General features: G+C 46.2%; 4 protein-coding genes across 9 annotated transcripts; 1 reads left to right on the forward strand and 3 right to left on the reverse strand.

Moving 5' to 3' along the window:
* The first annotated feature begins 4,435 nt into the window (after window positions 1-4,435).
* Window positions 4,436-7,548, forward strand: TSSK4 (testis specific serine kinase 4). 4 transcript variants are annotated; one of them, XM_032343906.1, is made up of 4 exons: window positions 4,436-5,488; window positions 5,849-6,063; window positions 6,440-6,836; window positions 7,270-7,548. In XM_032343906.1, exons 1-4 carry the CDS (start codon window positions 5,264-5,266, stop codon window positions 7,450-7,452), a joined length of 1,020 nt encoding a protein of 339 aa, XP_032199797.1. In that variant the 5' UTR covers window positions 4,436-5,263; the 3' UTR covers window positions 7,453-7,548. The 4 variants fall into 4 exon arrangements, with proteins under 4 accessions (XP_032199797.1, XP_032199799.1, XP_032199798.1 ...); XM_032343908.1 differs by having other exon boundaries at window positions 6,470-6,836; XM_032343907.1 differs by having other exon boundaries at window positions 7,197-7,459.
* A 1,340-nt stretch (window positions 7,549-8,888) lies between these two features.
* On the reverse strand, window positions 8,889-13,149 carry CHMP4A (charged multivesicular body protein 4A). Of its 3 annotated transcripts, XM_032343913.1 has the most exons (7): window positions 12,429-12,497; window positions 11,786-11,870; window positions 10,987-11,136; window positions 10,723-10,900; window positions 10,177-10,291; window positions 9,638-9,773; window positions 8,889-9,209 (listed from the first exon to the last, which is right to left on the reverse strand). In XM_032343913.1, the coding sequence occupies exons 1-7, from the start codon at window positions 12,495-12,497 to the stop codon at window positions 9,151-9,153; spliced, it is 792 nt and encodes a 263-aa protein (XP_032199804.1). In that variant the 3' UTR covers window positions 8,889-9,150. The 3 variants fall into 3 exon arrangements, with proteins under 3 accessions (XP_032199804.1, XP_032199803.1, XP_032199805.1); XM_032343912.1 differs by lacking the exons at window positions 11,786-11,870; window positions 12,429-12,497 and adding an exon at window positions 12,972-13,149; XM_032343914.1 differs by lacking the exon at window positions 11,786-11,870 and having other exon boundaries at window positions 12,429-12,726.
* A 355-nt stretch (window positions 13,150-13,504) lies between these two features.
* On the reverse strand, window positions 13,505-15,013 carry LOC116591190 (magnesium-dependent phosphatase 1). The gene is made up of 6 exons (XM_032343926.1): window positions 14,841-15,013; window positions 14,670-14,730; window positions 14,487-14,597; window positions 14,056-14,163; window positions 13,879-13,964; window positions 13,505-13,710 (listed from the first exon to the last, which is right to left on the reverse strand). Exons 1-6 carry the CDS (start codon window positions 14,875-14,877, stop codon window positions 13,619-13,621), a joined length of 495 nt encoding a protein of 164 aa, XP_032199817.1. The 5' UTR covers window positions 14,878-15,013; the 3' UTR covers window positions 13,505-13,618.
* A 1,432-nt stretch (window positions 15,014-16,445) lies between these two features.
* NEDD8 (NEDD8 ubiquitin like modifier) lies at window positions 16,446-26,983 on the reverse strand. The gene is made up of 4 exons (XM_032343927.1): window positions 26,847-26,983; window positions 17,399-17,446; window positions 17,151-17,233; window positions 16,446-16,581 (listed from the first exon to the last, which is right to left on the reverse strand). The coding sequence occupies exons 1-4, from the start codon at window positions 26,862-26,864 to the stop codon at window positions 16,485-16,487; spliced, it is 246 nt and encodes an 81-aa protein (XP_032199818.1). The 5' UTR covers window positions 26,865-26,983; the 3' UTR covers window positions 16,446-16,484.
* Window positions 26,984-27,037: the final 54 nt, after the last annotated feature.

The following is a 27,037-nucleotide window of genomic DNA, read 5'->3' on the forward strand; positions in this document are numbered from 1 at the left end:
GCAAGGGTCCTGGAGTCTGGATCTCTCCTCACTGCTGCTCTCCCAATCCGTCACGAATGGTCTCCCGCCGAAAAATAAATATATGAATAAAAAATATTTTCCCGGCGCTGCACCGGAGGCCTCCCTGGCCACATAACGACCATCCCATATTCGAACTTAGGCTAACCCGAGCCAGGTCTGGTGCGGAGGTAGGCAGAAGAGACAGGGTGTCACCCCTTTTATCTGGTGAGTTGGGCAGCCTGACAGGGTTATTGTTATTTGCAGGTAAAGAATCTGGGCATACGTTCGACTCTTTCTTTGTTTTTGTTCGTATTTACCTGTGTGGGTTCGAGCTTAATTTCGTATTGCAGGTTATTCTGGAAAAGTTTACTTTTGCCTGTCTCCGCTACTCCAAGGGCGTCTGCCATTAGGGGAGTTTTGAAAATCAGACCCAGGGTCAGTGACTTCCTTTTGGCCAGCGGGGGGCAACATTTAAGGATGCAGACTTAAGGTTCCCTTTCCCCGCGGAAAGACGTTATCTAGTACAGGGGTAAATCCTAAGTGGCTTCTGACCTGAAAAGTCCTCCATTTACCCTCTTCTGCCCTCTCTGACCCAGCCCTCCTCTCTGCAGGAGGAGGAGGTGAGGTTCTAGGAAGTTGGAATTGACTTTTTTAGCTAAATCAGTGAATTTTGTAATTAGAAAAGTAACTTAGAGAAGCCAGAGACGTGGGACTGTTTCTCACTCCATCTCAATCACCAGTCTCCTCAGATCAATGCTGTCAAGCCCCCCCCTGCTGCTTATTTCCTCAGTATCTTCCAAATACTTGCCTTCCATGGCTACCTTAGTTCAGGTCCCATCCTCTCTGACCTAAACTACCACGACAACCACCTTGCTAGTCTCTTGTGGCAACCTCCCCTCTTGGGTCCATTTTCCACTCTGCTGCTGTGAAGATTCATACATCTACACACTGTATATACTATTCCCTGCAACGGTGGTTCTCAAATCTTGGTGTGAATCACATTCGGCTAGAAGCTTATTAAAAACAAGGAACTCTGGGTCCACAAAATCAGGATCTTAAAGCTCTGGGTCCACAAAATCAGGTGGTGACTAGGCATCATGATTTTTTAACAGGCCCTGACTTTGACCATTTTGATCAAAATTTGACCATGAGTACACAGGAGAAACTCCAAAAGGCTTGGTATATGAGGCCTGTCAGACCTGGATCTTTATTACTTCTCCAGGTACATTACTCTTTTGGAACCCTATTCTGGATTCAAATTAGAATCTTGAATGTCATGTTCTTTCAAGCCTGCAAGCCTCATACAATTCCTTCGGCCTAGACAGCCCAGTCTGTCGTTCCCTATTTACGTGCCTGGAGACTCCTCTTGAACAGTGCAAATGCCTCTTCTATAAAGCCTGCCTTTACATCTTCCAGTCTTTGTTTATAGCACTTTATCTCACTGTACTGTTATTTTACTTATGTGTCTGTCCTCCTTGCTAATTACTAACTACTCCTAGGAAGACTGTAATTTATCCATCTTGATATCCTCAGGACTTAGCAGTGTTTTTGTATAAAGTAGGCAGCTTAATACACATTTTCAAATGAACTGATTTACCCACTGGACATGAGGAGGACAGAGCTGCCACCAAGCCACCTGTCCAGAGGAGCAGATGGGCAGGGCTGGGGGTGGGGGGGCTTCCTGACCACAGTGTGCCCTGGACAACTCATCTTGCTAGTGTGAGAATGATCTAGCTTCCAACAAACTTTGGAATTACCCTGCCAGCAGGATCTGCAGGCTGTTCATAAGTAGGAATTTACCAGTAGCCTACCACATAATTTGTTGTTGGAATTGTTTTTTTGTAAGACAGCAAATCTCATTCTTCTGTTCTTTCCCTGCATGCCATGCTCCCACCTTGCTCACGCACAGTCTTATATCCAGATAACCCCTCTAGCAAGAGACCACAATCTCTTGTCCTCCGTCATTCCCTCCAGACTTTTTCTTGTTTCATGGAGAACTGCAACCCCTCCTTTTGTCCCTCTGACCTTTTTCTGGCTTGTCTTTCGAACCCATGTGGCTTAGATTCTGCATTCCATCATTTCAGCCACATTCTTGCCTGTGTTCTTGATGCCTCTCTTCCATTCTTTCATTCCAGCTAGCAGGGGAAACTTTAATCTTGGGTTCATCTGTCAATATTCAAGCACCTATGGGGCACCTGGGTGGCTCAGTCGGTTAAGCATCTGCCTTTGGTTCAGGTCATAATCCCAGGGTGCTGGGATTGAGCCCCGCATGGGGCTCCCTGCTCAGCTGGGAGCCTGTTTCTGCTGCTCCCCCTGCTTGTGCATGCTCTGTCAAATAAGTAAAATCTTTAAAAAAAATATTCAAGCACCTATACCCAAGATAGTAAAAAAAAAATCTTAACACTGTGTTAAAATCATGTGTCTATAAATTATGTTTTTGTTTTTGTTTTTAAGATTTTTATTTTTTTGACAGACAGATCACAAGTAGGCAGAGAGGCAGGCAGAGAGAGGGGAAGGAAGCAGGCTCCCTGCTGAGCAGACAGCCCGATGCGGGGCTCGATCCCAGGACCCTGGGATCATGACCTGAGTGGAAGGCAGAGGCTTTAACCCACTGAGCCACCCAGGTGCCCCTATAAATTATGTTTTTAACTTCAGTTGGACCCCCAGTGCTGCCCAGTGATCCTGCTCATTTTCCATATCAGCTCTCTTCCATTCTCCACAACCCATTCTTCTCAAACCTCTGACTTCACCTCCCTCTTCTTGTCAGTTGGACCTCCCTTACAGCCCTAGCGGGAGATGCAAGCAGAAAAAACACAATTACTATGTTATGACACTATGTTAGATGTGGTGACAGAGAAAGTACTCGGGCTCTGAGAGCACCCAGGAAGGAGGAACATCAAGTTTGGGCTTGAGCAGTCAGTAAAAGGTGTCCTTAAAATAGCTCATGAGCTAAGTCCTCAAGGAAGAGTAGGGGTTTGCCAGGACAGAGGGAACAATGAAGAAAAAGTAATTGTTTGGCTGGAGCACTGCATGTATTTTAAAAGATAAAACTGGGGGCATCTGGGTGGCTCAATTGGTTAAACATCTGCCTTCAGCTCAGGTGGTCCTGGGATCAAGCCCCTCACTGGGCTTTCTGCTCAGCGGGGAGCCTGCTTCTCCCTTTCCCTCTGTCTACAGCTCTGCCTATCGGTACTCTTTCTCTGTCAAGTTTAAAAAAAAAAAAAATCTTGGAAAAAAAGGATAAAACTGGAGAGGTAAGCAGGGTCAGATGCTGAAGCCATATAAAAGAATTTGGACTTGATCCTGAGACTGGGGAGGACATTGAATTGCTTTAAGTGGGAATAAAGTAAGTGTTAATGCCTTGGGGTTCAGGGTGAACACTGGTGGGGAACAGAAAGCTTGCTAGAATTGGTGGAGGCTTGACTAAAGTGGCAGCCGCTTCAAGAGGCCGGAATGTATTATTAAAGATAATTAGGAGGCAGAAGAGGTGACAGATCAGATGTAGGGGCTGAGGCAGAGGGGAGGGTCTAGGATGACACCTGGGTGTGTAAACTGAAGATGACTGTAGAACTTAACAGAGGGTGCCTGGGTGTCTCAGTTGGTTAAGCGACTGCCTTCGGCTCAGGTCATGATCCCCCGCTCCTGAGATCAAGCCCCACGTCGGGCTCCCCCAACTCTGCTGGAAGTCTGATTTCTCCCTCTCCCTCTGCCTGCCTCTCCGGCTACTTGTGCTCTCTCTGTCAAAAAAAATTAATAAAATCTTAAAAAAAAAAAAAAACTTAACAGAAAGAGGCAGTCTAGGCCAAGAACATAAAGAGTTCAATTTTGGACATGGTGAGTTTAAGAGACCTGAGAAAGACCTGTCCATGTGATGTCCAGTAAGCAGCTGGATGCTGGATCTGAAGTAGAGGACATCTGGGGTAGACATGAGATTAGGAGCAGTCAGCACTGATTTAATAACTAAAGTGTTGGGAATGGGTGAGATCCTAACAGGAGAACATAAAGCCCAGAGGAAGTAAGGCCTGTGGCAGGATACGATGAAGGGACAAATAGAGAAGATAAGGCTCCAGTGAAGTCTGAGGAATGGCTAGAGGGATAGGAGGAAAACTACAGAACTTAGGGTCATGGGAAGCAAGATAAGAATGTGTTTCAAGGTTCACAGGTAGAGTCTCTACCATCCCTTCAGTCTGAGACCTCATAACCTTGTAACTGTTTTTACTTGTATAAAGGTATGGAGGTGATGCTCTGCAATTTTGGAGCCTAGGCTTAGTTGATCATGCAATTTCTGATTTTTTTTCCTTTTGAAATTCAATGCTACTCTGAGGGTTGCTGGAGGGGAAGGGGGCAGGAGGGATGAGGCGGCTGGGTTATGGACATGGGGGAGGGTGTGTGCTATGATGAGTGCTGTGAATTGTGTAAGACTGATGAATCACAGACCTATACCCCTGAAATAAATAATACATTACATGGTAATTTTTTTTTAAAAAGCAAAAGAAAAGAAAAATCAGTGCTATTATGTGGAGGAACTCTGGCTAGTCTGGCTGGATGGTGAGATCATATGTGGCAGAAACAAACCATCCCAGCTAAGATGAGACCACCAGAAGAACCACCCAACTGAGCCCAGCTCAATTTGAAAAAAAAAAAAAAAAAAAAAAAATGGTGGTTGCTTTAAGCCAAACAAACAAAAAACACTGTAAGGTTAAGATTCCTTAGAATAGGCTCTACAACATCTTGTAATTCTCTGTAATATTCTCACATGTGTGTTTCATTCTGGATAATAAAGTCTAGGAGAACAAGGTGTTATTGGCGATTTTATCCCAGCACTCAGCATGCAGCGTAGCACACAGCAGATGCTCAATAAACATGCATGTTCGACTAGATCTATAGGGGGTCTCACCAGACTGCAGAAGTTGCCTCCGGGAATATGTTCCACAGTGCACCATTCTCAAGCCTTGTGGCCAGTGGTGGAAAGGTGAATTGTGATGTATGTGGAACATGGGACCCTGGGGAGTTCCGTAACCAGGAGGAGAAAGAAGCAACAACAGCTAGTGGAGACAAAAAGAACTGCTGCTCCCTTCTTTCCCCTCCATGTTCCTAGTGGAGAGTTGAGCCCAGCATCCCAGACTTGCGTGACTATATAGGCAAGCATTCAGAGACTGACTTCACTTTGGTACCCTAGCCCTCAGTGGCTCAAGGTTGGCTTTCTGAGCAGATAATAGCCTTTTAAGTAGCAAAGTTCCCTGCTCTCAGCAAGCCCAACACCATGGGGAAGGGAGACACCTCGGAGGTAGCACCACCCACCTCAGCCTACCGCTCTGTCATGGAGGACTATGGTTATGAGGTGGGCAAGGTCATTGGCAATGGCTCCTATGGGACGGTGTATGAGGCTTACTACACAAAGCAGAAGGTGATGGTGGCTGTCAAGATCATCTCAAAGAAGAAGGCCTCTGAGGACTATCTTAACAAGTTCCTGCCCCGTGAGATACAGGTTGGAAAGGGGGCCGGAAAAGGGAACTGATACCTAGCTGCTTAAGACTTCTCAGAAGGGCTATGGTTAGGAGGGGGAGGAGATAAAACACACCCCCCACCTCCCAATCAGGGCTGAATGTCTTCCTAAGCAGATGGAGAACGATTTGATGGAAATTCAACCTCTTTCCACCCACTCACTCACCTCCAGCCTCTCACAAAGTGAAAGTCCAAAGCATAGGGTTTGCCCACAGACCATGCAGGCCTCTGGAGCTTAATCCTCTTGCAAAGTTCTAAGTTCGTTAGAACAGCAGGAGGAGGGCTGGGAGCACAGCCAGGGTTCTCCCTTCCCAGGTCTGATGGGTCCCTCTTCCGGGGCCAGGTAATGAAGGTCCTACGGCACAAGTACCTCATCAACTTCTACCAGGCCATCGAAACCACATCCCGAGTGTACATCATTCTGGAGCTGGCTCAGGGCGGGGATGTCCTGGAGTGGATCCAGCGCTACGGGGCTTGCTCTGAGCCCCTTGCTGGCAAGTGGTTCTCCCAGATGACCCTGGGCATCGCCTATCTGCACAGCAAGGGCATCGTGCACCGGTGAGGGTGCTGCCACCAGGCTGGGGCCCATGGGCTCTCCAGGGGGTTTCATGCATGTTTCCCATTTTCTGCCGCCTTTTCTCCCTTGGCCTTCCTCAGTTATCTAGGCCCCTTCATCCCCTCTATCTTAATTCTCTGCTCAAGAACATTTCTGTAGCACCCACTGTGAGCACGGCACCGTGAACTACAATGACGAGCCCCCTGTGGTCCTCAGGTACCATCCTCTCTCACCTTTGGGCTCTGCTCACAACTCCATGGCTCCTCCTCTCTTCCCTGTGTCCGCCTAATGGCACCTCTCTCCACTCTGCCTTTTCCATCTCTAGCCTCTGACCCCTGGCCCTTCAGCTCCCGGTCTAATACTAAGCCCTCTCCCCAGCCTGACCCCCAGCCTTTCTGCTGCTGGTAGGGACTTAAAGTTGGAGAACCTGTTGCTGGACAAGCGGGAGAACGTGAAGATATCGGACTTTGGCTTCGCCAAGATGGTGCCTTCTAACCAGACAGTGCACAGTAGCCCTTCTTACCGCCAAGTGAACTGCTTTACAAACCACCTCAGCCAGACCTACTGTGGCAGCTTTGCTTATGCGTGCCCGGAGATCTTGCTGGGCTTGCCCTACAACCCTTTCCTGTCTGACACCTGGAGCATGGGTGTCATCCTCTACACTCTAGTGGTCGCCCGGCTGCCCTTTGATGACACCAATCTCAAGAAGCTGCTGAAAGAGACTCAAAAGGAGGTCACTTTTCCATCTAACTACTCCATCTCCCAGGAATGCAAGGTGCTGGCTCCCCCAGGAGGGCTGAGGCCTCGGGGATGACCCACAGGGAGGGAAGACCCATCCCAGGCCTCCCCACCCTGGGGGAGGCTCTTCCCCACCAGACCCATCTCATACTTTAACCCCTGCCCTAGAGGAGTTGACTGGGAGGGAGCCCCTGGGCTCCACAGCTTACATGATAGTCCTAAGCAGGTTTTAGCCTCTGTCTCTTTAGGCCAGAAGGGGATTATGCAAGTTTTCCCCCAAGGTACCCTTCCTTTCCCTCTCCTCCGCAGAGTTCAATGCCTGGCTCTTCTGGATAAAATCAGGACCACACTCCCTTTCACCAGAGTGGTGTGATGGGCTCTCCTGCTTCTCTCTTAGGTCCAACTGCTCACTGCCCGTGTGGCACAATGGGGGGCGAGCTCAGCCAAGACCTCTCTTTCCCCTGCCCTAGAACCTGGTCCTCCAGACGCTACGCCAAGCCACCAAACGGGCCACCATCCTGGACATCATCAAGGATCCTTGGGTGCTCAAGTTCCAGCCTGAGCAACCCACCCATGAGATCAGGCTGCTTGAGGCCATGTGCCAACCCCCCAGCACCACTAATCGGCACCAATCCTTGGAAATCAATACCTAAAAGTGGTTGAAGGAAGGGGTTGAGAGAGGAGCAAAGCAGGAGGGTCTGGGGCTAAAAATCTTTTATACCAAAAATAAATCTGATTTAGTTTCAGCAGCTGGGGTCAAAGACACTCTTTCTACAGGGGAACATTAGCAGGGAACACTTACTGAGGGTAAGAGGTGGATTTCTTTCTTTTTTCAAGATTGTATTTATTTATTTGACAGAGAGAGAGAGATCACAAGTAGGCAGAGAGGCAGGCAGAGAGAGAGGGAGAAGCAGACTCGCCGCTGAGCAGAGAGCCTGGTGCGGGGCTCTATCCCAGGACCCTGAGATCACGACCTGAGCCGAAGGCAGAGGCTTAACCCACTGAGCCACTCAGGTGCCCCAAGAGGTGGATTTCTAACCAGAGTCTGTAACCAGTCATCTTGGTATCTGTTAAATCAACAGGGTAATTCACAATGTAGCTCATACGTGGCTCATGGAGGAGAGTGCTGGGATGAACACCCACTTTTGGGAAGCTTCATTATTCTGGCCAAGTAGATGCTCATTATTTTACATCTCTGTGCATTCTAAATGATCAAACAGTGGGGTAGAGCCCCGGGTTGCTCTTTGGTTATGGCTCTGCCTCAGTATACAGTCCAAAGGGATGGCATTATTTGTTCTCTTTGAAATGGGTATCAAGATGGGTGAGATATCCTGGTTCCCTTCTCCCTTCTCCCGATGCCACTTTAACCACTACTGAACAATCCCAGTGCATCACGGCCCCTCGTCTACTGCTCTTAGAAACAGAAATGACAAGGGCACCTGAGTGGTGCAGTTGGTTGAGCGTCCCATGCTTGGTTTCTGCTTGGGTCATGATCTCAGGGTTGTGGGATTGAGCCCTGCATCAGGCTGTGCTCAGTAGGGATTCGGCTTGGGGTTCTCTCTCTCCTCCTCCCTCTGCCCCTCCTGCTTATGTACACATGCTCTCTCAAAATAAATAAATCAATTTTAAACAACAACAAAAGACACCAAAATGACAGTTAGAACCAAGCCTACTAATCATGGATTGTGAATAAAGGAAAGCTACTTCCTTCTTTAACCCTGTATTCTCCCTCCCTGTCCTTGAAAATGGACTTTGCAAAAGGAAAATGAGTAGTAAATCGTGGGGCTGTCTTGGCAGAGGCATGACTGGGGTTAGCAATGGCAGAAGACTCAGACAGCTCTGCATGGTTCTAGGATATATAATCCCTGTGCTTAACCTCAGCACTAAGCAAGCACCTCTAGGACAGACCAACTTGAAAGATAACAGCACCTACCTAGAACATAGGAGGTCAAGATATCATCAACTCCCATTTGTTCCCTGTTCCAATACTTAATTATTCTCTTCATTACTCCCATTGTGATTCACTGCTTGACACAAAGCTCCAAAGGCCAGGGAAGAGTTTCAGGTGTAGACAAGGCAGTGTAAGCACTGTGTTTCCATTGGCCCGATTTTATTGCGAACAAGGGCACCGTAAGTGCAATCACAGAGAAGGGAGCCTGGGGGCTCCTCTTTCACCATGGTCTTTTTTCAGAGTTGAGCCAGGGAGGCGAGGGCGACAACCCCTTTTCACAAGGTCACACTATCATCCTCAGCAGGACTTCCCCAAAAGGCTTTGTTCCTTTAGCTTAGCACTTGGCACTTAAGGAAAAGGGACCAATAAGGCAGCACCGGGAAAACAAGCCCATAACTCATCAGGATACCCACTCAGCCAACTGCTTCAGGGCTTCTTCATCTTCATCTGCTTCAGGAGCTTTGGGGAAAGGACACCCAGAAAAGAAAGAAGTGTTAGGGCTGTAACAACTTCCAACAATCCCCTGCTAGAATGCTGAGTCTGCTGAATTTTGTCTCCCCAGCAAAGAACCTAAAGGTATGGTCCTCCTGCTTGGTGAGCTGCTGCTAATTCCCCAAGCACCCCCATATTAATTAGGAGAATATGCTGCTCTCTCCCAGTACCTGCAGCCTTATACCAGGGTACCCAGCTTGCCAAGTGAGGCTCAAGCGGAACTTTAGCCTTTATTCCTGCTCAATCAGGTGCCCTTATGCAGTCAACAACCTGTGCAACTGTAGCAGCAGTCCTCTCTGCCTGGTTCCTTTGAAGCAGTATATAAGAGGAATAATCTTTCCCCATATCTATCCCACCTCCTCAAGTCCTTAAGACAATAGAATAGCCCTGAGTACCTGGCCCTGCAGGCGGATGTATAGAGGGTACACTGGGCAGTTTGATGGGGGGTTCTTCCTCCTTGTCACCCCCAGTTAATAAGTCCCGGGCCAATTCCTCCTGCTCCAGCTCCTCTAGCTCCTCCAACAGTTCATCCTGGATATGGAACAACAAAACTGTTCAACCTAAAGAAATGAGGGGGAGCCTGGGTAGCACAGTTGGTTAAGCATGTGACTCTTGATTTCAGATTGGGTTGGATCTCAGGGCCCTGATCTCAGGGTTGTGAGATCGAGCCCCATGTCAGGCTCCGAGCTCAGCACTGAGTCTACTTTGGACTCTCTCCTGCTCCCTCTGCCCCACCCCTCCCACGATCTCATGCTTTCTCTAATTAAAAAAAAAAAAAAAAAAAAAGATGAAGAAAGGGAACTCATACTTCCAAAAACATACCACTTTTGGAGTCCCTCTTCTCCCGCAAACTTGCCCCATGATTCTCTCGGGCCTTCCTTCTGGCTGGTCTCTTGCTTTCTCCCATATTTCCTGATCCCTCACTCCCAATCACCTCATCCACAACATCTCCAAAGCCCACAGGCTGAGAAATGGCATCTGAGATCTGCTGGGCCACCTCCTGTTGTTCTGTGATGTCAGCCATCAGTTCATCCACCTTGTCAATGTCCCTAAGAACAAGATATACAGCCAAGAAATCAGGCAACAACCCTCCTAATGCTCCTGTCTTGCCTGAATGAAGACCCCCACCCCACCACCTCCTGTGGCCTGAGGCTGATAAACCCATGGCCATCAGGTAGAAGATATGGGAAATTGTACAGAGACAAGGCTGGCTTGAGGATTGACAAGAAGCCACAGTGGGGAGGACAGGCTGTACTCCCTTCTCTGAAGGGTCTTCAAAACTTAGAAAAATCATCTTTCCTCCCTATAATGATTTAGCCAGCAAGGAAACCTTACAGGAAGCAAGGAGACTGACAAAGATCTCGCTGTCCTAGACATCTGTACCATAAATTCCCATTCTGAGAGGTCTTAAGATTCAAAGTACAATACAAGCTACTTTCCCCAGTGCCTGGGCCCCCTGCTGCCCTCCCCCCGTACCCACATGTCCTGGTAGGCCTTCTTCATGCCTTGGGCAGCGAGCTCCATGGTACGAACCACTTCTGCATTGGTGGTGGCATTTTCAATGGCCTCACGCTGAAACTCCAGGGTGGATAATGTTCCATCGGTTTGTGCCAGCTGTTGTTCCAATCTTTTCTTCCTCCGCAAAGCCTGTAGGGCGGCTGATGTGGCACACACCCTAAACATCAGAGCCGGAAGCCCCTGATTCCCACCTGGGCCCACCCTGTTGGCCCCTCTCCCCCATTACCTCTCTTGTTCTTGATCCCATGCTTCTTGGCCATCTGTAGCTCCTGTTGAATCCTCTGCTCCAGAAACTCCTGTTTCTTGATCAGTATCTTCTCTGTGTCCTTCAGTTTCTGTATTGCCTCTTCGGGGGTTGGCCCCTTCTCTTTCTTCCCTGGAGTCCCAACCAAGCCGGCCCATATTGTGTGAAGGGAAAAAATCAGCCACCAGTCACCAAGTGCAGAGTATGCTATGCACTCAAAGGCGGTCCCGTCAATCCCTAAATGATTCTCTACAATGAATGTACTATCTTCAGTTTACAAATATGAAAAGAGGCACAAAGATGTTAAAGTGGTTTTGTATGTTTAAAATCACAACTACTGGGGTGCCTGGGTGACTCAGTGGGTTAAAGCCTCTGCCTTCAGCTCAGGTCATGATCCCAGGGTCCTGGGATTGAGCCCCCGATCAGGCTCTCTGCTCAGCAGGGGGCCTGCTTCCTCCTCTCTCTCTGCCTAGTTCTCTGCCTACTTGTGCTCTCTGCCTGTCAAATAAATCAATAAAATCTTAAAAAAAAATAATAAAATCACAACTTCTAAGAATGGAGAAAGAATTGAAATGTGGCTTCCGAATCCAGTATTCGCTGGCTATTCCAAGCTGCCTTTCAAGTCATTTCCAAGACTTTTTGTTGTTGTTGTTGTTAAATAATAGATTTTCTTTTTTGGAGCCGGTTTAGGTTTACACTGGAAGGTAGAGTTCCCACCCACTCCCTGCCCTCACACACGCACAGCTGTCCCATTATCACATCCCCGCCAGAGTCTGGTCACTTTTTATAATCACTGTTCCACTTGCTGTCCTAGGAGATGCCCAAGGTCCTGATTCCACAGGATCAAACTGAATGAAGTACAGGGGCTAGAGAAAAAAAAAAGTCTGGTCTCAATTTTCCCCTCCATCTTCTGCAGTTCTAAGAGTTATTCTAAAAAAAAGAAAAGAAAGAGAAAAAAAAAAAAAAAAGATGGCCCTTGCCTGCTTAAAATCCTTCCAGACTCTACTGCCTACAGGATAAAATCCAAAACGTTAATGAGATATACAAGGCCATTCCTAATCTGGCCTTTGTTTACCTCTCCAACCTCACTTCCTTTTATTTTCCTCTTTTTTAGCCTGAAGTCCTACTTCAGGCTGATACTCTCAGGCTGATTTGGTTTCCACCCCCCACCGACAGAGTGACTCTTGTCCCCCTTCCCCATTTCAGCCAGAGGCACTTGATGTCATGAAGAAAGTGGCAGCTGGGTGGAGAGATAAGGCTCAAGTCTACTGAGGGGAAGTCTCCTTCCGCTCAGGATTCTCCGCAGGTTAGCGTAAGGAACACACACACGAGCGCGCGCACACACACACACACACACACACACACTCTCTCACACTCTCTCTCTCTCTCTCACGGCAGCCAGAACTCCTTTCTCCTAAACACACCATACTTCTTCCTGCCTGTTTCGCACACAGTGCCATCTTCCTGGAGTCCCTCAGTTCTCCACCTGGCATACTTCTTGTCTTCTGGATCACAACCCCCGCGCTGCTTCTGTGCTTCCCCGGATAGTGGGAACATCTCCGTCAGGGAGTAGCTACACCACACTGTGTATGTCCGTTTCTGCTCGTCTTCCCCCACCACGTAGGAGCTTTAAGTAGGCAATCTTTCTTCACCACCTCATATCCCCTCGGCCAGCATAGAAGCACCAGTGTTTTGGAAAGGGCTGGACGACAACAGGCGGAAACTCACCGCCGCAGCCTGAAGGGCGGGGAAGCCCCCACCCCCGCTCACGCTCGGGGCCGGCCCCCCTCTCTTCTTTCCCGGGTGGGGGAAGGCAGGCAGCCGGAGCCAGGCTCCCGGACAAGGCGGAGCCTCCTGTCACGTGCGGAGGCCTCGCTGGGCAGCGGATGGTGTTTTCCGGACAGCCCGGGGCCTCCACCTTCCCCCCAACCCCCTTGGCCAGAACCTACCGGCTCGCCCGCACTCACCCCTCCCGAAGAGTCGGCTGAGACCACTCATCGCCACCCTCGCCTCTCCCGCCTCCGCCCCACGGCGTCCTGCGACTTCCGCCTTTGCACGGGGAGGGTGCAGCCTCAGCGCTCCGAGGCCCGCCTGGGCCAATCGCTCCTTGGGGCACCCCGGCGACATCATCAACTGGAGCCGACTAGGCCTCTTCTACCACGTGACCCGAGCCACACCCCTTTAGCGCCACTTAAAGCCGCCGCTTCGCTTGGGGCTATTAAAAAGGCCGCCGCACCCCCACCCCAAAATACAGTATTTGTTTTCATGGGAGTGTGCAGGGTCGTGCACCACACTGCTTGGCGTCAGTTGAAGAGTTCTCCAGGCCCTTGACAGCGCTCAGCAAGCGGGATGCGGCGAGCACAAAGCGGGCACAGTCGGGGGCGCCATAGATTTCTCCGGCCCAACCTGATGAAGTCTAACGCCACGCCCTCCGCTTCTTGGCCCCTCCGCATAGCCGAGGCCGGCTACTCCGCTAGGCAAACAGAAACAAGCCGGAAGATCTCTTCTATCACACACAAACATACTTTAATAATTTACAAATACATCTGGAAATGCCTTCCCGATTTCCTTTCCGTTTTATGCCTCCAGTGAGGCTCAGCCGCAGGACTGGACCTCAGGGTCCAGCTTGGGCCTTTGCAAATGTCTCTAGTCCTTCAGTTAGGGTTTGAAGACACATTCCATTCTGGACAAGAATGCAGGTAACTCCTAGGAAGAAAAGAAGCCACATTTCATCAAGCCTGTTTTTCCTCTCATCTTTTTTGGATGTCACCCAAATACTGTCACGCAAACTACCCATCCCACACACACCTACCTAACCCCTCATTGGAACCCTTTCTCCTCGTTCCCCAAATCGCTAATCTCACCACTCAGTACCCAGTTTGCTGACGTCTATGATATTCCGCTTCTCATCATCAAAAAAGATCATCTGGGAGAAAACCACTCCAGTCTTCTGCTGCAACCTGTGCAAGGAGGGACAGGGTAGGACCCCGCTGGCTTCTTAGCTCCTTCAGCCTCTCTGGGCTCCCTCCTGCTACCCTCATCTCCACCTACCTTTCAAAGTGGGTGACCTTGCTGCCGGGATAGATTTCCCGATGAACAAAGTATCTGTCAAGGTCAAAGAGCTCCAGAAGCTGCTTGGCCCCTTCGATCTCCCCGGTCCTGCAGTAGGGTGTCATAGATGGGATCCGGGGAGCCAGAGCGGCAAGCCAAGTTATATTTAACCAGGGAGAAGTCAACTTGCTATTTTTCCAGGACAGGTAGGCATCCTAGGTCCTCATTCAACTCTCTGGCCTTCCCGTCTGACACAGGCGGCGCGGAGCCAATGTTTATTAAAAGCACGGGAAAGGGTACAATTACAAAGCAATGCAAATGAATGCAAATCCGCACAGCCGAAGGTTTTCTAGTCCAGGGGTGCCGCGAGCCGTCTCCCGCCTGCGTCCCTCAGCAGGAGAAGGGCAGAGTTTTCTCTTCGCTCTCCTTACCGTGAAGCGGCCGCCACGGGCACGCCAAGGTCCTGCAACCGTCGCAGGACATCGGGCACCTCTGGATACAGTCGGACCGCCTGGCCCCGCCGATCCCGGACAGCCCCGTCACTGCGGGGCGAGAGCACGCTCAGCTGCGGCCTGGGGCCCAGCCCGGCGCCGGCCTCCCCAGCGCCGCCTCACCTGCTCCTGTGGAACGGGGGGTCTACGTGCGTGTCCACCCAGAACGGCCAGAGCGTGTAATCTGCGGGAGGACGCACGGAGAGCTCAGGCTCCGAGCGCGCGCGCCTCGGGGGCCGCCGCCGGGGTTTGGAAGAGAGCGGCCTGCGAACCTCCCCAGTCCCGTCCCCTCACCCAGATCGAAGACCGCCAGCTTCGGGAGCCGCTCCATGGTGGGCGCCAGCAGGCTGCGCGCCCCAAGGCTAGGCGAGCCTTATCTTCGCGGCGGCTCAGGAAGCAGCTCCGCCTGCCTTACAGAAACCGCAACTACAGCGTCGCCGCGCCAGGCCGGGCTGTCGGCTGGAGACTGCGCAAGAGCGCCTTCTGATGGTGCGGCGGGGAGGACTGCAGTAAAGTGCCCACGCTACAGCTGGGGTGGGGGCACCGCGGCGGTCCAGCCGCTACAAGGCACCTTCTTCCCTTGCTCCTCCGCTCCGCCCAGCCTGGCCGGAGTCGGCTATACTAGAGAAGCCAGAGAAGGGAGCCCTTTCGTCTGGCACCTCTCTCTCTCATTTTATCTTATCAGTTGAGACGTAAGTGACCCATAGCTTGTCACTCCTCACACAGCCTTTCTCCAAATCTGCTTCTCTCTGTAAATACAGAACCCAGAGCCCCGTGCAGCATTTTAGCCACAATGTAGTGTCAGTAAAGCCCTTAAGGTCTCTCTTGAACTAGGCCCAAACGTCCGGCAGGGGTACAACGGCAGAGAATTCACTGTCCTTATTTCTGCCACCCACATCAGTAGTATACTGGTTAGAGAGTAACAACCACTTTGGGGGGAGGGACTGATTTGCCACTTGAGGCCAATTTAAAGCTACCAGCGTGAAGGGCACCTGGGTGGCTAGGTGGGTTAAGCTGCTGCCTTCCGCTCGGGTCATGATCTCAGGGTCCTGGGATGGAGCCCTACATCGGGCTCTCTGCTCAGCAGGGAGCCTGCTTCCCTCTCTCTCTCTCTCTCTGCCTGCCTCTCTGTCTACTTGTGATCTCTGTCAAATAAATAAATAAAATCTTAAAAAAAAAAAAAAAAGGGCGCCTGGGTGCCTCAGTGGGTTAAATAAAGCCTCTGCCTTCTGCTCAGGTCATGATCCCAGGGTCCTGGGATGGAGCCCCGCATCGGGCTCTCTGCTCAGCAGGGAGCCTGCTTCCTCCTCTCTCTCTGCCTGCCTCTCTGCCTACTTATGATCTCTGTCTGTCAGATAAATAAATAAAATCTTTTAAAGAAAGAAAGAAAGAAAGAAAGAAAGAAAGAAAGAAAGAAAGAAAGAAAAGGAAAGAAAAGAAAAAAGCTACCACCATGAAATCACTTATGGGGTTGGGAAGAGATGCCAATTATTAGATCTCCTGAGCTGGTAAGAACTGGCTCCACGCCACCCAGAGTAGACTTTCCTAGAGTCTCATAATCCCCCACCCCAAAGGCACATTCCCTCCCATTGCCCTACTTCTTCAGAAATATAAATGAGTGTGTACTGGGTCCACTTCAATTTCAGTCACATTTGTGCAATACAAGAAAGATTCCAGGAGGTCAGGAAATATTTTATTGACAACTAGGGACATGGCCATAAGAGAGGGAAGCACACAGGACTGCAAACAAAAACCCAATAGCCAGCAAGGGCCCTTTGGGCCAGGAACCCTGCATCCTGGGGTCCTCACGGTCTCCCACCAAACAAGACTGGGCATCCAGGAGAAGGGGCAGTGGCTCTGGTGTCCCACAGAGTGAGAGGATATATGATGTCTCATTTCGAGAGACAGGGTGAGGAGGTAAAATGGAGGGAGGGTCCATCACTGCCTAAGATCACCTCCTCCTCTCAGAGCCAACACCAGATGGAGGACTGAACCACCTAGGATCTTGTAATCAGCTGCTGTCTTCTCATCATTCCTGCAAGAAAAGAAGGCAAAAAAAAGTGGGGAGGGGGCGCTTAGAAACACCATCTAGAACAGGATTCATACACTGGGCTTCTTAAGTCTTTTTCCTGATCTATGAGCTCAGATGAGAAAAAAAAATTACATCTTTATTTTTACTAACCCTTAACCAAAATTTGATTATTTTGATTGCTTTGATTATTTAATTTTGAACAAACCCAAAGTGGTATTAGTGACATGTATAACTGGTTAAGAAAAGAAATTGGATATTTTCATACCATATTACAACTGTTTGCAAGTATTTTGAAAATAGGTAAAAATTAATGGTAATTAAACCCATTAGATCTTAACATATTAATAAACCACATATATTATATCACAAATGTTTTTAGTATTTTGAGAACTGTATCTCAATATAGTTTCTTTTGTAAATCTATGTATTTTATGTCTGCAAAAATCTTATTCTGAGAAGGAATTCACAGGCTTCACCAAATCACCAAAGGATCTGAGGATCCTCCACCAGTATTTGCTCCCTCAACCTCACGTAAGATTGTTACACCTCGTGAGTATCCATGTCAAACTCACATCTGTTTTCCACTGTAGATGAGCCGCTGCTGCTGTGGGGGGATTCCCTCTTTCTCCTCCACACGCTCCTTGATTCGCTCCACCTTTAAGGGTACAAGTAGTCAGGGACTGCTAAGGGGTAGAACCATGGAAGTGGAAAGAACAAGAGCTATGCAGATAGCATGAAAGCAAAAAGGACGAAGTTCATCAGCATATCCAAACGAATGTGCATATAGGGAGACAGGCATTAAGTACTGGCCATACATTACCTTGTCTGTAGGTTCAATGTCAATTTCAATCTCCTTTCCGGTCAGGGTCTGAAACAGGAAAGGGTTTCATGAGTCCTGCAGCCTAATATACAATTTGTCTTCTAGGTAAAGCTCCCTGTCCTGGTCTCTGGGGATCTACAACTTCCAAGAGCAGCTCATTCTCAACAAAGCTGCTCTGAAGAATCAGAGGGCTTTGACCCAAACCTGTATTTATCAAACACTTTAAGGCTTTAGACAGCTTTGACAGGGCAAGATGCTATGAGCCACTTGACCCTCTTAATCCTACAGGTTATATTACCCCCGATCTTCTACCCTATCCCATCAGAAACCATGAGAATAGTGTCATTCCTTTGGAGAGACTGCAACAGAGATGTCCTAAGGAAAGCATGCCTTTCAATCAGGATACCCTGGTTTCCTGTATCAAAGCTAGAAACTAACATTCATATAATTCAAAGAATTCTCAAGGACACCAGAGAACACCTCTGATCAGCTTTAAAAAAAAAAAAAAAGAAAAGAAAATATTTTATTTATTTGAGAGAGCGAGCACATACGAGCAGGGGGTGGGGTAGAGAGAGGGACAAGCAGACTCCCCGTTGAGTGGGGAACCCGATGCAGGGCTTGATCTCAGGACCCTGAGATCATGACTTGAGCCTAAGTCAGACGCGTAACTGACTAAGCCACCCAGGTCCCCCCAGCTTGTTAAGTAACACTAAAATTGAACATTCTATTTTCCTCTTTCTCCAGACTTCTAAGTACTAAAGTGCAGCTCTAATCTTCTTGACTTCTTCCATAGGCTAAGGGCTGCTGATAATACATACAATAATCACACTGATTGCACATTTACACATGTTGCGCTTCATCTAATCTAATCATCTAATCTAATCTCCCATTCATCCTTGCTCTTAAAGCTCTATCTGCATCAGTCTACAGTAATCCAGACCACAAACACACCAAGCGCAATCTGACTTAAGGGCATTTCTTGGAGTCGCCTGCTTCCCTTCTTGCCATACCCTTCCCTACTCTTTCCCAAATGTTCAAGGACTCTTTAAAATTGATGACTGGTTCCCCAGCACACTTTAATACCTCTTGCTAGTTACTTAAGTGTTAAACTCTCTAATTTACACTCCAACCTCCTAAAAGGCAGAAATTCATCTTCCTAATCTAAGCACAAAGCACAGTTTGACATATAAGGAGTCAATGAGTATTTGTGAAAGGGCCAAATACACCAATGAGCATGTCATGATCATAGCCAGCATTTAACGAACACTTTCCGACAGTCAGAAACTTCACTAAGCATCAATACCTTTAATCCTTCTAAGTATTCATGAGATATTATACTACTACCATCACCATTTTATAGAAGAGGAAAATGGGGCTTGGATAGGTTAAAAAGCATGCTGATGAAGTCAAAGGGAGAGTGTGGACCCAAACACAGACTCTCTGACCCCAGACCCTGAGCCTCTAAAAAAAAAAGCTCTGTACTCAGTACTGCCTGATTCTCAGTGGTCTGGTATTGGGACCTGATGTATGCTCCTGTGATAGGTTCACAAAATAACATGGTTTCTACTTATGGGATTCACATACCCAACATGATGACAGTACTTAGGACCTAATTTCTGAACCATGAGAATCAATTCAGTACTAAGAATATTTTTAAAAATGCAAGAGTAATAAGAGACTCTTAATGTCACAAAACAAACTGAGGGTGGCCGGGGGTCAGGGGGTTCATGAGAGGGTGGTTGGGTTATGGACATTAGGAAGGGTGTGTGCTATGGTGAGTGCTGTGAAGTGTGTAAGGCTGACGATTCACAGACCTGTACCCCTGGGGCTAATAGTACATTAAATGTTTATTAAAAAAATTTTTTTTTATAAAGAGTTTAATAGAGAATTTTATAAATTTTTTATAGAGAGTTTAATTTTAATTGTTTATAAAATTAAAATTTTTTTTTAAAAAATGCAAGAGTAACTCCTTTAGATTTAACTGTTTGGGCACAAAAGAATAAATTACAACAGTGCTTCTCAAGATTCTACCCTAATCCAAGCTGGTGTGTGTGAAAATTTATGGTAAAATGGGAAAAATAATGACAACAGTAAGATTTTCATAAAGCTAAGAAATATATTTAGGGGTGCCTGGGTGGCTCAGTCAGTTAAACTTCTGACTCCTTCCACTAGGAAGAGTGCCTATTTATGCCTATTAATAAGGAAACTATTGAATTATGGTTACATCCACAGGATGATATATTTATTACACAGCAGTTTATACACTAACATGGAAAGATCTAAAGAATGTACAATTAGGTATCATTTTCCATATGTAGATACACACACACACACACACACACACACACACGGTAGGATTAACAGTAATTATCTTTGAAAAGAGTAGGACTGACTGAGGGGAGGGGTTTATCAAGGGGAACTCTTTCTTTATCTGCACTATTAAAATTTCTAGTAAAAGTATACTCCATCACATAAATACTAATAAACAAATATCCATTCTGGTTTAGAAAATATTTTAAAGAGTAAAAAGGACACTAAGAGGGGCTCCTCGGTGGCTCAGATGGTTAAATGTCTGCCTTGGCTCAGGTCCAGGGTCCTGGGATTGAGCTCTGCTTCCATTGGGCTCCCTGCTCAGCGGGGAGTCTGCTGCTGCTTCTCCCTCTGCCCCTCCTCCTGCTCATGATGTCTCTCTCTCTCTCAAATAAATAATATCTTCAAAACAAAACAAAACAAAACCCTAAGAGGACTGTTCTCCCAAGGTTAAGATGCTTGGACATAATGACATTAAAAACAAAAAATAGTGATTTGCAAAATTTTAAAAACTCTAGGACGGTAGAAGTCTATGAATATATCCAGAGAACAATCTGGCAAAGTGGTGTCCCAGTAACAACACTTCTGGGAAGATAATCATGACTATGTTAAAAAATATCTATGACAATGGTCATTATAGTCTTTTGGTACTGAAAAATTACAAACAACAAACAACTGGGGGTTAAATTCTGCCACAAACACAGAGGAAAAACTACAGTCCTCAAAGAATGTGTGGAATAAGGGTACAATTCCAGTTTTGTTAAAACACACACACACACAAAACAAATACTGTATTATTTATAGGCTTTCAAAAAAGTCTGGAAGGATATATTCATGAATGTTTTTATCTTGAGTTGTGAAATTATGGATGCTTTTAATTATATCATTTGTGCATTTCTGTATTTTTCATTTTTTTTAATACCATGGATACACTGTAATGAGAAAAACATAATTTGTAAAACAATGTTCTTGATGGGAGTATGAGGAAATGATTCTGTAAAGCAGCACTGTCCAACAGAGATATAAACATAATGCAAACTACATACACAATTTTAAATATACCAGCAATCACATTTTTTAAAGGTAAAATTAAGGGTGCCTGGGTGGCTCGGTGGGTTAAGCCTCTGCCTTTCGCTCTGGTCATGATCTCAGGGTCCTGGGATCGAGTCCCACATCGGGCTCTCTGCTCGGCAGGGAGCCTGCTTCCTCCTCTCTCTCATTCTCTCTCTGCCTGCCTCTCTGCTTACTTGTCATCTCTCTCTGCCAAATAAATAAATAAAATCTTTAAAAAATAAAAATAAAAAATAAAAATAAAGGTAAAATTAATTTTAACATTCTTAAACCCAATATGTTAAAATATTATCAATTCAATGTATAATCAATATAAAAAGTAATATATTTTACATTCTTTTGTTCTAACTAAATGTTCAAAGTCCTGTTTCATACTTAGAGCACATCTCAATTCAGATGGTAAATTTGCATCTGAAATACTTGATCTGTATTTAAATTTCATAATTTACAGTTAAAAAAGTAGATTTACATACCTTACTTATTCCAAGCATACTTAAAAGTTTTCCACTGACTGAATAAAGTCTCAGGCTTTATATTTAAGATAAGTAAAATTAAGGCTGCCTAGGTGGATCAGTCATTGGGCATCTGCCTCTGGCTTGGGTCATGATCCCAGTGTCCTGGGATCAAGCCCCACATCCGGCTCCCTGCACAGCCAAGGAGCCTGCTTCTCCCTCTCCCTCTCCCACTCCCCCTGCTTGTGTTCCCTCTCTCACTGTGTCTCTGTCAAATAAATATATAAAAACTTAAAAAAATACATATATGTATACATATATATACATAAAATTAAATACAAATAACATAGGTAATGATTAACTTCTAATTCCTCAGTCTCACTAGCCACATGTCAAGTGCTCAAAGCCCATGTGGCTAATAGTTACTGTTCAAGCATTCCAGCTAATATATGAAGCAACGATAAAATTAGATATCCCTGTTTTATAGCCTCCAATGAAACAACAGATAGAGGCAATGAATTTAAAAAAAAAAAAAAAGCAAAAAAAGCTGATAGAATTACATGCCATACCATCACCTATGTATTATTCTCACAAAAACACATACAAAAGACTATTCAAGCCTCTAGATCTTACTACCAATCGACAGGAAATACTGAGGAAAGGGGAATATATTAAAAGTCAACATGGGGAGCAGCTCCTGGGTGGCTTGGTCCATTGAGCTTCTGACTCCCCATTTCAGCTCAGGTGGTTCTCTGGATCATGAGATTGAGCCCAACATAGGCTCCCTGCTTAGCAGGGAGTCTGCCTGAGATTGCTCTCTTTCCCTCTGCCATTCCCAACACTTGCAAGTGTTCTAAAATAAATAAATAAATATTTTTTTAAAAAACCAAAACAAAAAAGTCAACACGGGGAAAAAGTCAGCAAAATCCAAACCGGGAGACTCCATCGCACAAACAACCTACTTTATTCAACATGAAGAGGGAGAAAAGGGGGAAGTATAGGGTTTTTTTGTTTGTTTTTCAAAGACTTTATTTATTTGACAGACAGAGATCACAAGTAGGCAGAGAGGAGGAGGAAGCAGGCTCCCTGAGGAGCAGAGAGCCTGATGCGGGGCTCGATCCCAGGACCCTGGGAATCATGACCTGAGCCAAAGGTAGAGGCTTTAACCCACTGAGCCACCCAGGCACCCCAAGGGGGAAGTATAGATTTTTTTTTTTTAATTTTTATGTATTTATTTGACAGACAGAGATCACAAGTAGGCAGAGAGGCAGGCAGAGAGAGAGGAGGAAACAGGCTTTCCGCGGAGCAGAGAGCCCGATGCGGGGCTCGATCCCAGGACCCTGGGATCATGACCTGAGCCGAAGGCAGAGGCTTCAACCCACTGAGCCACCCAGGCGCCCTGGGAAGTATAGATTTTTGAAAGACACTTAGAATCCCTATCAACCAACTTCAACATATAGCTCTTAGCTGGACTCACATTCAAACTGTACAAAACAAATGAGAGGATGGGATACATTTGATGATAATGAGAAATCACTGTTAATTTTTTAGGTATGATAACTATTCTTACATTAGAAAAATAAGAACCCTTTTTTGCAGACAGATACTGAAATACATACAAATAACATATGCTATCCTATTTGGGATTTGCTTCTTAAAACATCAGGTAAGGAGAGTTGGTGAATATAAGATTGGCCATGAGAAAAAAAAAAAAAGACTGGCCATGAGATGATAGGTTTTGAAGCTGGATATAAGGTGCATTATATCCTTCCCTCCCCTGCTAAATATGTTTGAAAGTGTCCATAATTAAAATTCAAAGTGAACAATTTTAAAAGATATTCTTGATACTGTGTTTCTTCCCCAAATCTGGTCATTGTGACCTGGGAATACATCCAATGCTGTTTAGCAAGTCAATGATGAACCTAAGCTGAACATACTGCTTTAGCTACCGGAGGGATATTAAAGAAATTAAGTGTTCCAGCCCTTGTAAAAAATCTTTTCAACTGAAGATTTACAACCAAGAACAATGAGACATACAATTAATAGAACAAACCAATATAAAGGGAATTACCATATGGAATATTACTATCCGAACACAAGGTATGATGACAAAGTGCTATGGTGGGTGAGAATCAATCAATTTAAACTTGAATGAAATTAACATTTCACACCCAGTATAATAGCTAAAATAAAAATGATGGACATAACTACAAGTTAACTAGGGTACAGAGCAGCTGGAATGCTTATTCATTGCAAGTGGGAATATAAAATGGCACAACCCCTTACAAAACTGTTTGGCAGTTTCTTTTAAACTTACATATATTTACCACATGACCCAGTAATTCCATTAATAGGTATTTATTGAAAGGAAATGGAAACCTATATCTACAAAAAGCCTTGTATAGGGCGCCTGGGTGCCTCAGTTGGTTAAGTGTCTGCCTTTGGCTCAGGTCATGATCTCAGGGTCCTGGGATCGAGCCCATTCTGGGCTCCCTGCTCAGCAGGGAGCCTGCTTCTCCCTCTATCTCTGCCACTCTCTCTGCTCATTCTCTCTCTCAAATAAATAAAATCTTAAAAAAAAAAAAAAAAAAGATTTCTGTAAGTGTTCATAGAAGCCTTCTTCAAAATAGCCAGAAACTGGTAACAACCCAAACGTCCATCAATAGGAGAATGAACTAACAAATTGTGATACAGTCATCCAATGTAATCATACACAGTAATAAGGAACTACACAGACGACAATAAACACAATTCGGTGTGAAAGAAATCAGACACAAAATTATATATTCTGTAACTCCATTTATATGAAATTTGAAAACAAAAAAAACTAACTTAGGTAATTTTCACAGGCTGGGGATGAAAATGTTCTAGATCTTGATGCTGGATGTGGGGTCAGGGGGTATTATGATGAAAAAGAAATTTAAAGAACACTATGTAAGCTTTGATTTTTTGTATGCCATGTCTCAAGCTTAGACACTTCAAGCTTAGACTCTAAATGTTAGGGGGGGTACATGGTAGGAAAACCTGTTTGGGGGTATTATAGAGAAATAAAGATATCAGTGAATGAGACCCTACACCAGAAAAAGGGTAATGGGAATGGAAAGAAAATCAAGCAAAAAAGAAGTTATCAAAGGAAAAATCAGGTTCAAAAGTGAACAATGACTCTAAAGAACTGGGTTCCAGATACCAGGTAGACTGATATGAGATGAATACTGGGAAGATGGCCTAACGCAGAAAATGATGTATTTAATTTTAGAAAGACAGAAATAAGGCATCAAAAGAAGATTTAAATCAGGAGAGATTTTGTTGTACAGGACTGCAGAAAGATATGGAAAAAGTCAGCTACATGGAGATTACAGCTGAAGAATTCACAAACCCTGATAATAAAACCTATCATTTGTATAGTAACAGAAGAGCTAACTAATTGCTTTCCCATGTAGTTAGCATGATAAAACAATGCAACCTACAAAAGAGGAAAAGATGAAGGACATAGAAACCTGTATGCGGAGCCACAAAGGAAATTGTTTCAGTAAAGGAGACTGACAAATTTAGAGAAATAACGAACGAAAATGGATTCAAAAAGACAAATTCTAGAACCTTGCTAGTCAGTGTAGTCCCCAGACAAGCAGCATAAGCATCACCTAGGAGCATGTTAGAAATTCAGAATCTCAGGTCTTATCCCAGACTCACGGAATTACAATCTGCGTAACAAGATCCCCAGGTGATTCTTAGCCCTTTCAAATTGAGAAGCCCAACCACAACACAGTATTTATAAATTTATTTTTATTTTTATTTATTTTTTTAAGATTTTATTTATTTATTTGACAGAGAGAGAGACAGTGAGAGAAGGAACACGAGCAAGGGGAGTGGGAGAGGCAGAAGCAGGCTTCCCGCCGACCAGGAAGCCTGATGCGGGGCTCGATCCAAGCACCTTGGGATAACCAGCCAAGCAGAAGGCAGTCACTTAACAACTGAGCCACCCAGGCACCCCAACACAGTTATTTTTTTAAACTGCAGGTCTCAACCCATCAGTGGGTTATGAAATCGACTTAGAACAGAACTAGAAATACCAGAGCATATCACATATGGTAAGTTTTCGTTTTCGTTTTTATGGGACATGAGGTAAAATTTTTTTAGCGTAGGGTGAGGGTTTTTTTGTTGTTGTTTGTTTTTTTAAGTTCACAAAACCCAGCACACCTGGATGGCTCAGTCAGTTAAGCATCTGCCTTTGGGTTAGGCCATGATGTCAGGGTCCCGGGATGGAGCCCCAAGTCCACAAGGAGCTCCTGCTCCACAAGAAGCCTGCTTCTCCCTCTGCCCCTACCCCTGCTTGTGCTTGTGCTCTCTCAAGTAAAATCTTTTTTTAAAACAATAAGTTTACAAAATCCTGAACACAAGTACAGTAAAAACCTTTTTTCTGACTAAGAGGATGTGAGAATCCATATCCAAAAGCATTCCAGAGTTTCTCAGACATCTTGGTGTGAATATACCAAGATTCACACCAAGAAATACATATGTACTAATAACACATACATGTGTTTAACACATATAAAGTGAAAACAAAAATTTCGTGAAACAATACCCTGATATTTCTACTTTCTTTCTTTTGTTGTTGCTTGTGACCCATTCAATTGATTTTACATTAGTGACTCTTTTAGTCACTACTCAAAAGTTTGAAGACCCATGATTTTTAACACACTCTTTGGCCTCAAACCTCAGCTAGGAAGTGGTTTGGAAAGACTGAAGAGGTGAAGAATGGCTGCTAAGCACGGTAAACACACTGATGAAATAACAGCAGACTACTCAGCAGTAAAAGGACCAAACGGATGTTGCACTCCGTCAATTTTTAGTCTCTGTCTCCCTGTCCGAAGGTAGGAAAGAAGCAACAGCAGATAGGACTAATGAGGGTTGGGAACTGGTGAAGAACCACGGGAGATGGAGATGAAGGAAACGCTGCTAGTACCAAGAACCAGGCACGGACAACTAACCTGCCTCAGCCAAGGAAGTGAGGCTGGTCCAGGAGGCCCGGCTCAGAAAGGCAGGCGCTGACTGAACACACTCCCAGCTTTGGTTCCTGAAGGCCGGCTGAGATACCGCACACTGGCGACAACCAGCAAAGGCTTACAGTCTAGCTCCTGAGAGGCCCCCGCTTCCCCAGGCTAACATTTTTGTGCTGTGCTTGCTTGGAAGCAGCTGCATTAGGGGCTGGGAGAAGCAGGTAAGGAGGGTAATGCAGAATGGAGATTACAGTTTATTCCAAGAATCCGAGAAAGGGAGCCAAGCTGCTGCTTGGCCTTCTCTATGACCGCGGGGGTTCGAATACACCTAGACCCCGGACAAAGGCGACCTCCTTCTGGGTCATGGCACAGTCCTGGCAGAGAGAACAAGACCCGCAGAAGCCCCGGGGTTGTCAGGCCGGGCCAATCCCCAGCCCTCAATGCCCCCTTGGGGTGGGGGTGGGGGCCCTACTTCCCATCACCCCTCGCGCGGAGCCCTGAGGCTGTCAGCACCCTCCAGGCTCGGGAAAGGCGTGGTTTTCCTTCCCCGCTTCTCCCGCAAGGCACAGCGGCCAGCCCAGTACCACAGCGTCTTGGCAAGGCTGGAGGTGTTCCCACCTTCACTTTAATTAGCATCTTCTTCCCAGTTTGGAGCTGCACACAGATACTTTGCTGCTTCTACCGCTGCGGTCGCCGCTGCCGCTCCCCAGCAATCTGCTTGCGGGAGTCACTTCTGCTTCCGGGTCACTGCCTGGCTCCACCCCCTCCCTCCCCCCACCCTTTCCACCGGGTTCCCGAAAGGCTCAGGA

This window comes from Mustela erminea, chromosome 5 (assembly GCF_009829155.1).
Source record: "Mustela erminea isolate mMusErm1 chromosome 5, mMusErm1.Pri, whole genome shotgun sequence".
Classification (NCBI taxonomy): Eukaryota; Metazoa; Chordata; class Mammalia; order Carnivora; family Mustelidae; genus Mustela; species Mustela erminea.

Excerpts from the sequence above, each read along its gene's own strand:
- TSSK4 (XM_032343906.1), top strand. The coding sequence starts at position 5,264 with ATGGGGAAGGGAGACACCTCGGAGGTAGCACCACCCACCTCAGCCTAC. Across the intron at positions 5,489-5,848 it reads TCCTGCCCCGTGAGATACAG|GTAATGAAGGTCCTACGGCA; the intron begins GTTGGAAAGGGG and ends TTCCGGGGCCAG. Across the intron at positions 6,837-7,269 it reads CCATCTCCCAGGAATGCAAG|AACCTGGTCCTCCAGACGCT; the intron begins GTGCTGGCTCCC and ends CCCCTGCCCTAG.
- CHMP4A (XM_032343912.1), bottom strand. The coding sequence starts at position 13,134 with ATGATGTCGCCGGGGTGCCCCAAGGAGCGATTGGCCCAGGCGGGCCTC. Across the intron at positions 11,137-12,971 it reads CAGCCGACTCTTCGGGAGGG|GGAAGAAAGAGAAGGGGCCA; the intron begins GTGAGTGCGGGC and ends TTGGGACTCCAG. Across the intron at positions 9,774-10,176 it reads TTGGAGATGTTGTGGATGAG|GATGAACTGTTGGAGGAGCT; the intron begins GTGATTGGGAGT and ends TTCCATATCCAG.
- LOC116591190 (XM_032343926.1), bottom strand. The coding sequence starts at position 14,877 with ATGGAGCGGCTCCCGAAGCTGGCGGTCTTCGATCTGG. Across the intron at positions 14,731-14,840 it reads GCTGGCGGTCTTCGATCTGG|ATTACACGCTCTGGCCGTTC; the intron begins GTGAGGGGACGG and ends GTCCTCCCGCAG. Across the intron at positions 14,164-14,486 it reads CCCGTGGCGGCCGCTTCACG|GACCGGGGAGATCGAAGGGG; the intron begins GTAAGGAGAGCG and ends ACCCTACTGCAG.
- NEDD8 (XM_032343927.1), bottom strand. Across the intron at positions 17,234-17,398 it reads ACATTGAACCTACAGACAAG|GTGGAGCGAATCAAGGAGCG; the intron begins GTAATGTATGGC and ends GTACCCTTAAAG. Across the intron at positions 16,582-17,150 it reads ATCTACAGTGGAAAACAGAT|GAATGATGAGAAGACAGCAG; the intron begins GTGAGTTTGACA and ends CTTTTCTTGCAG.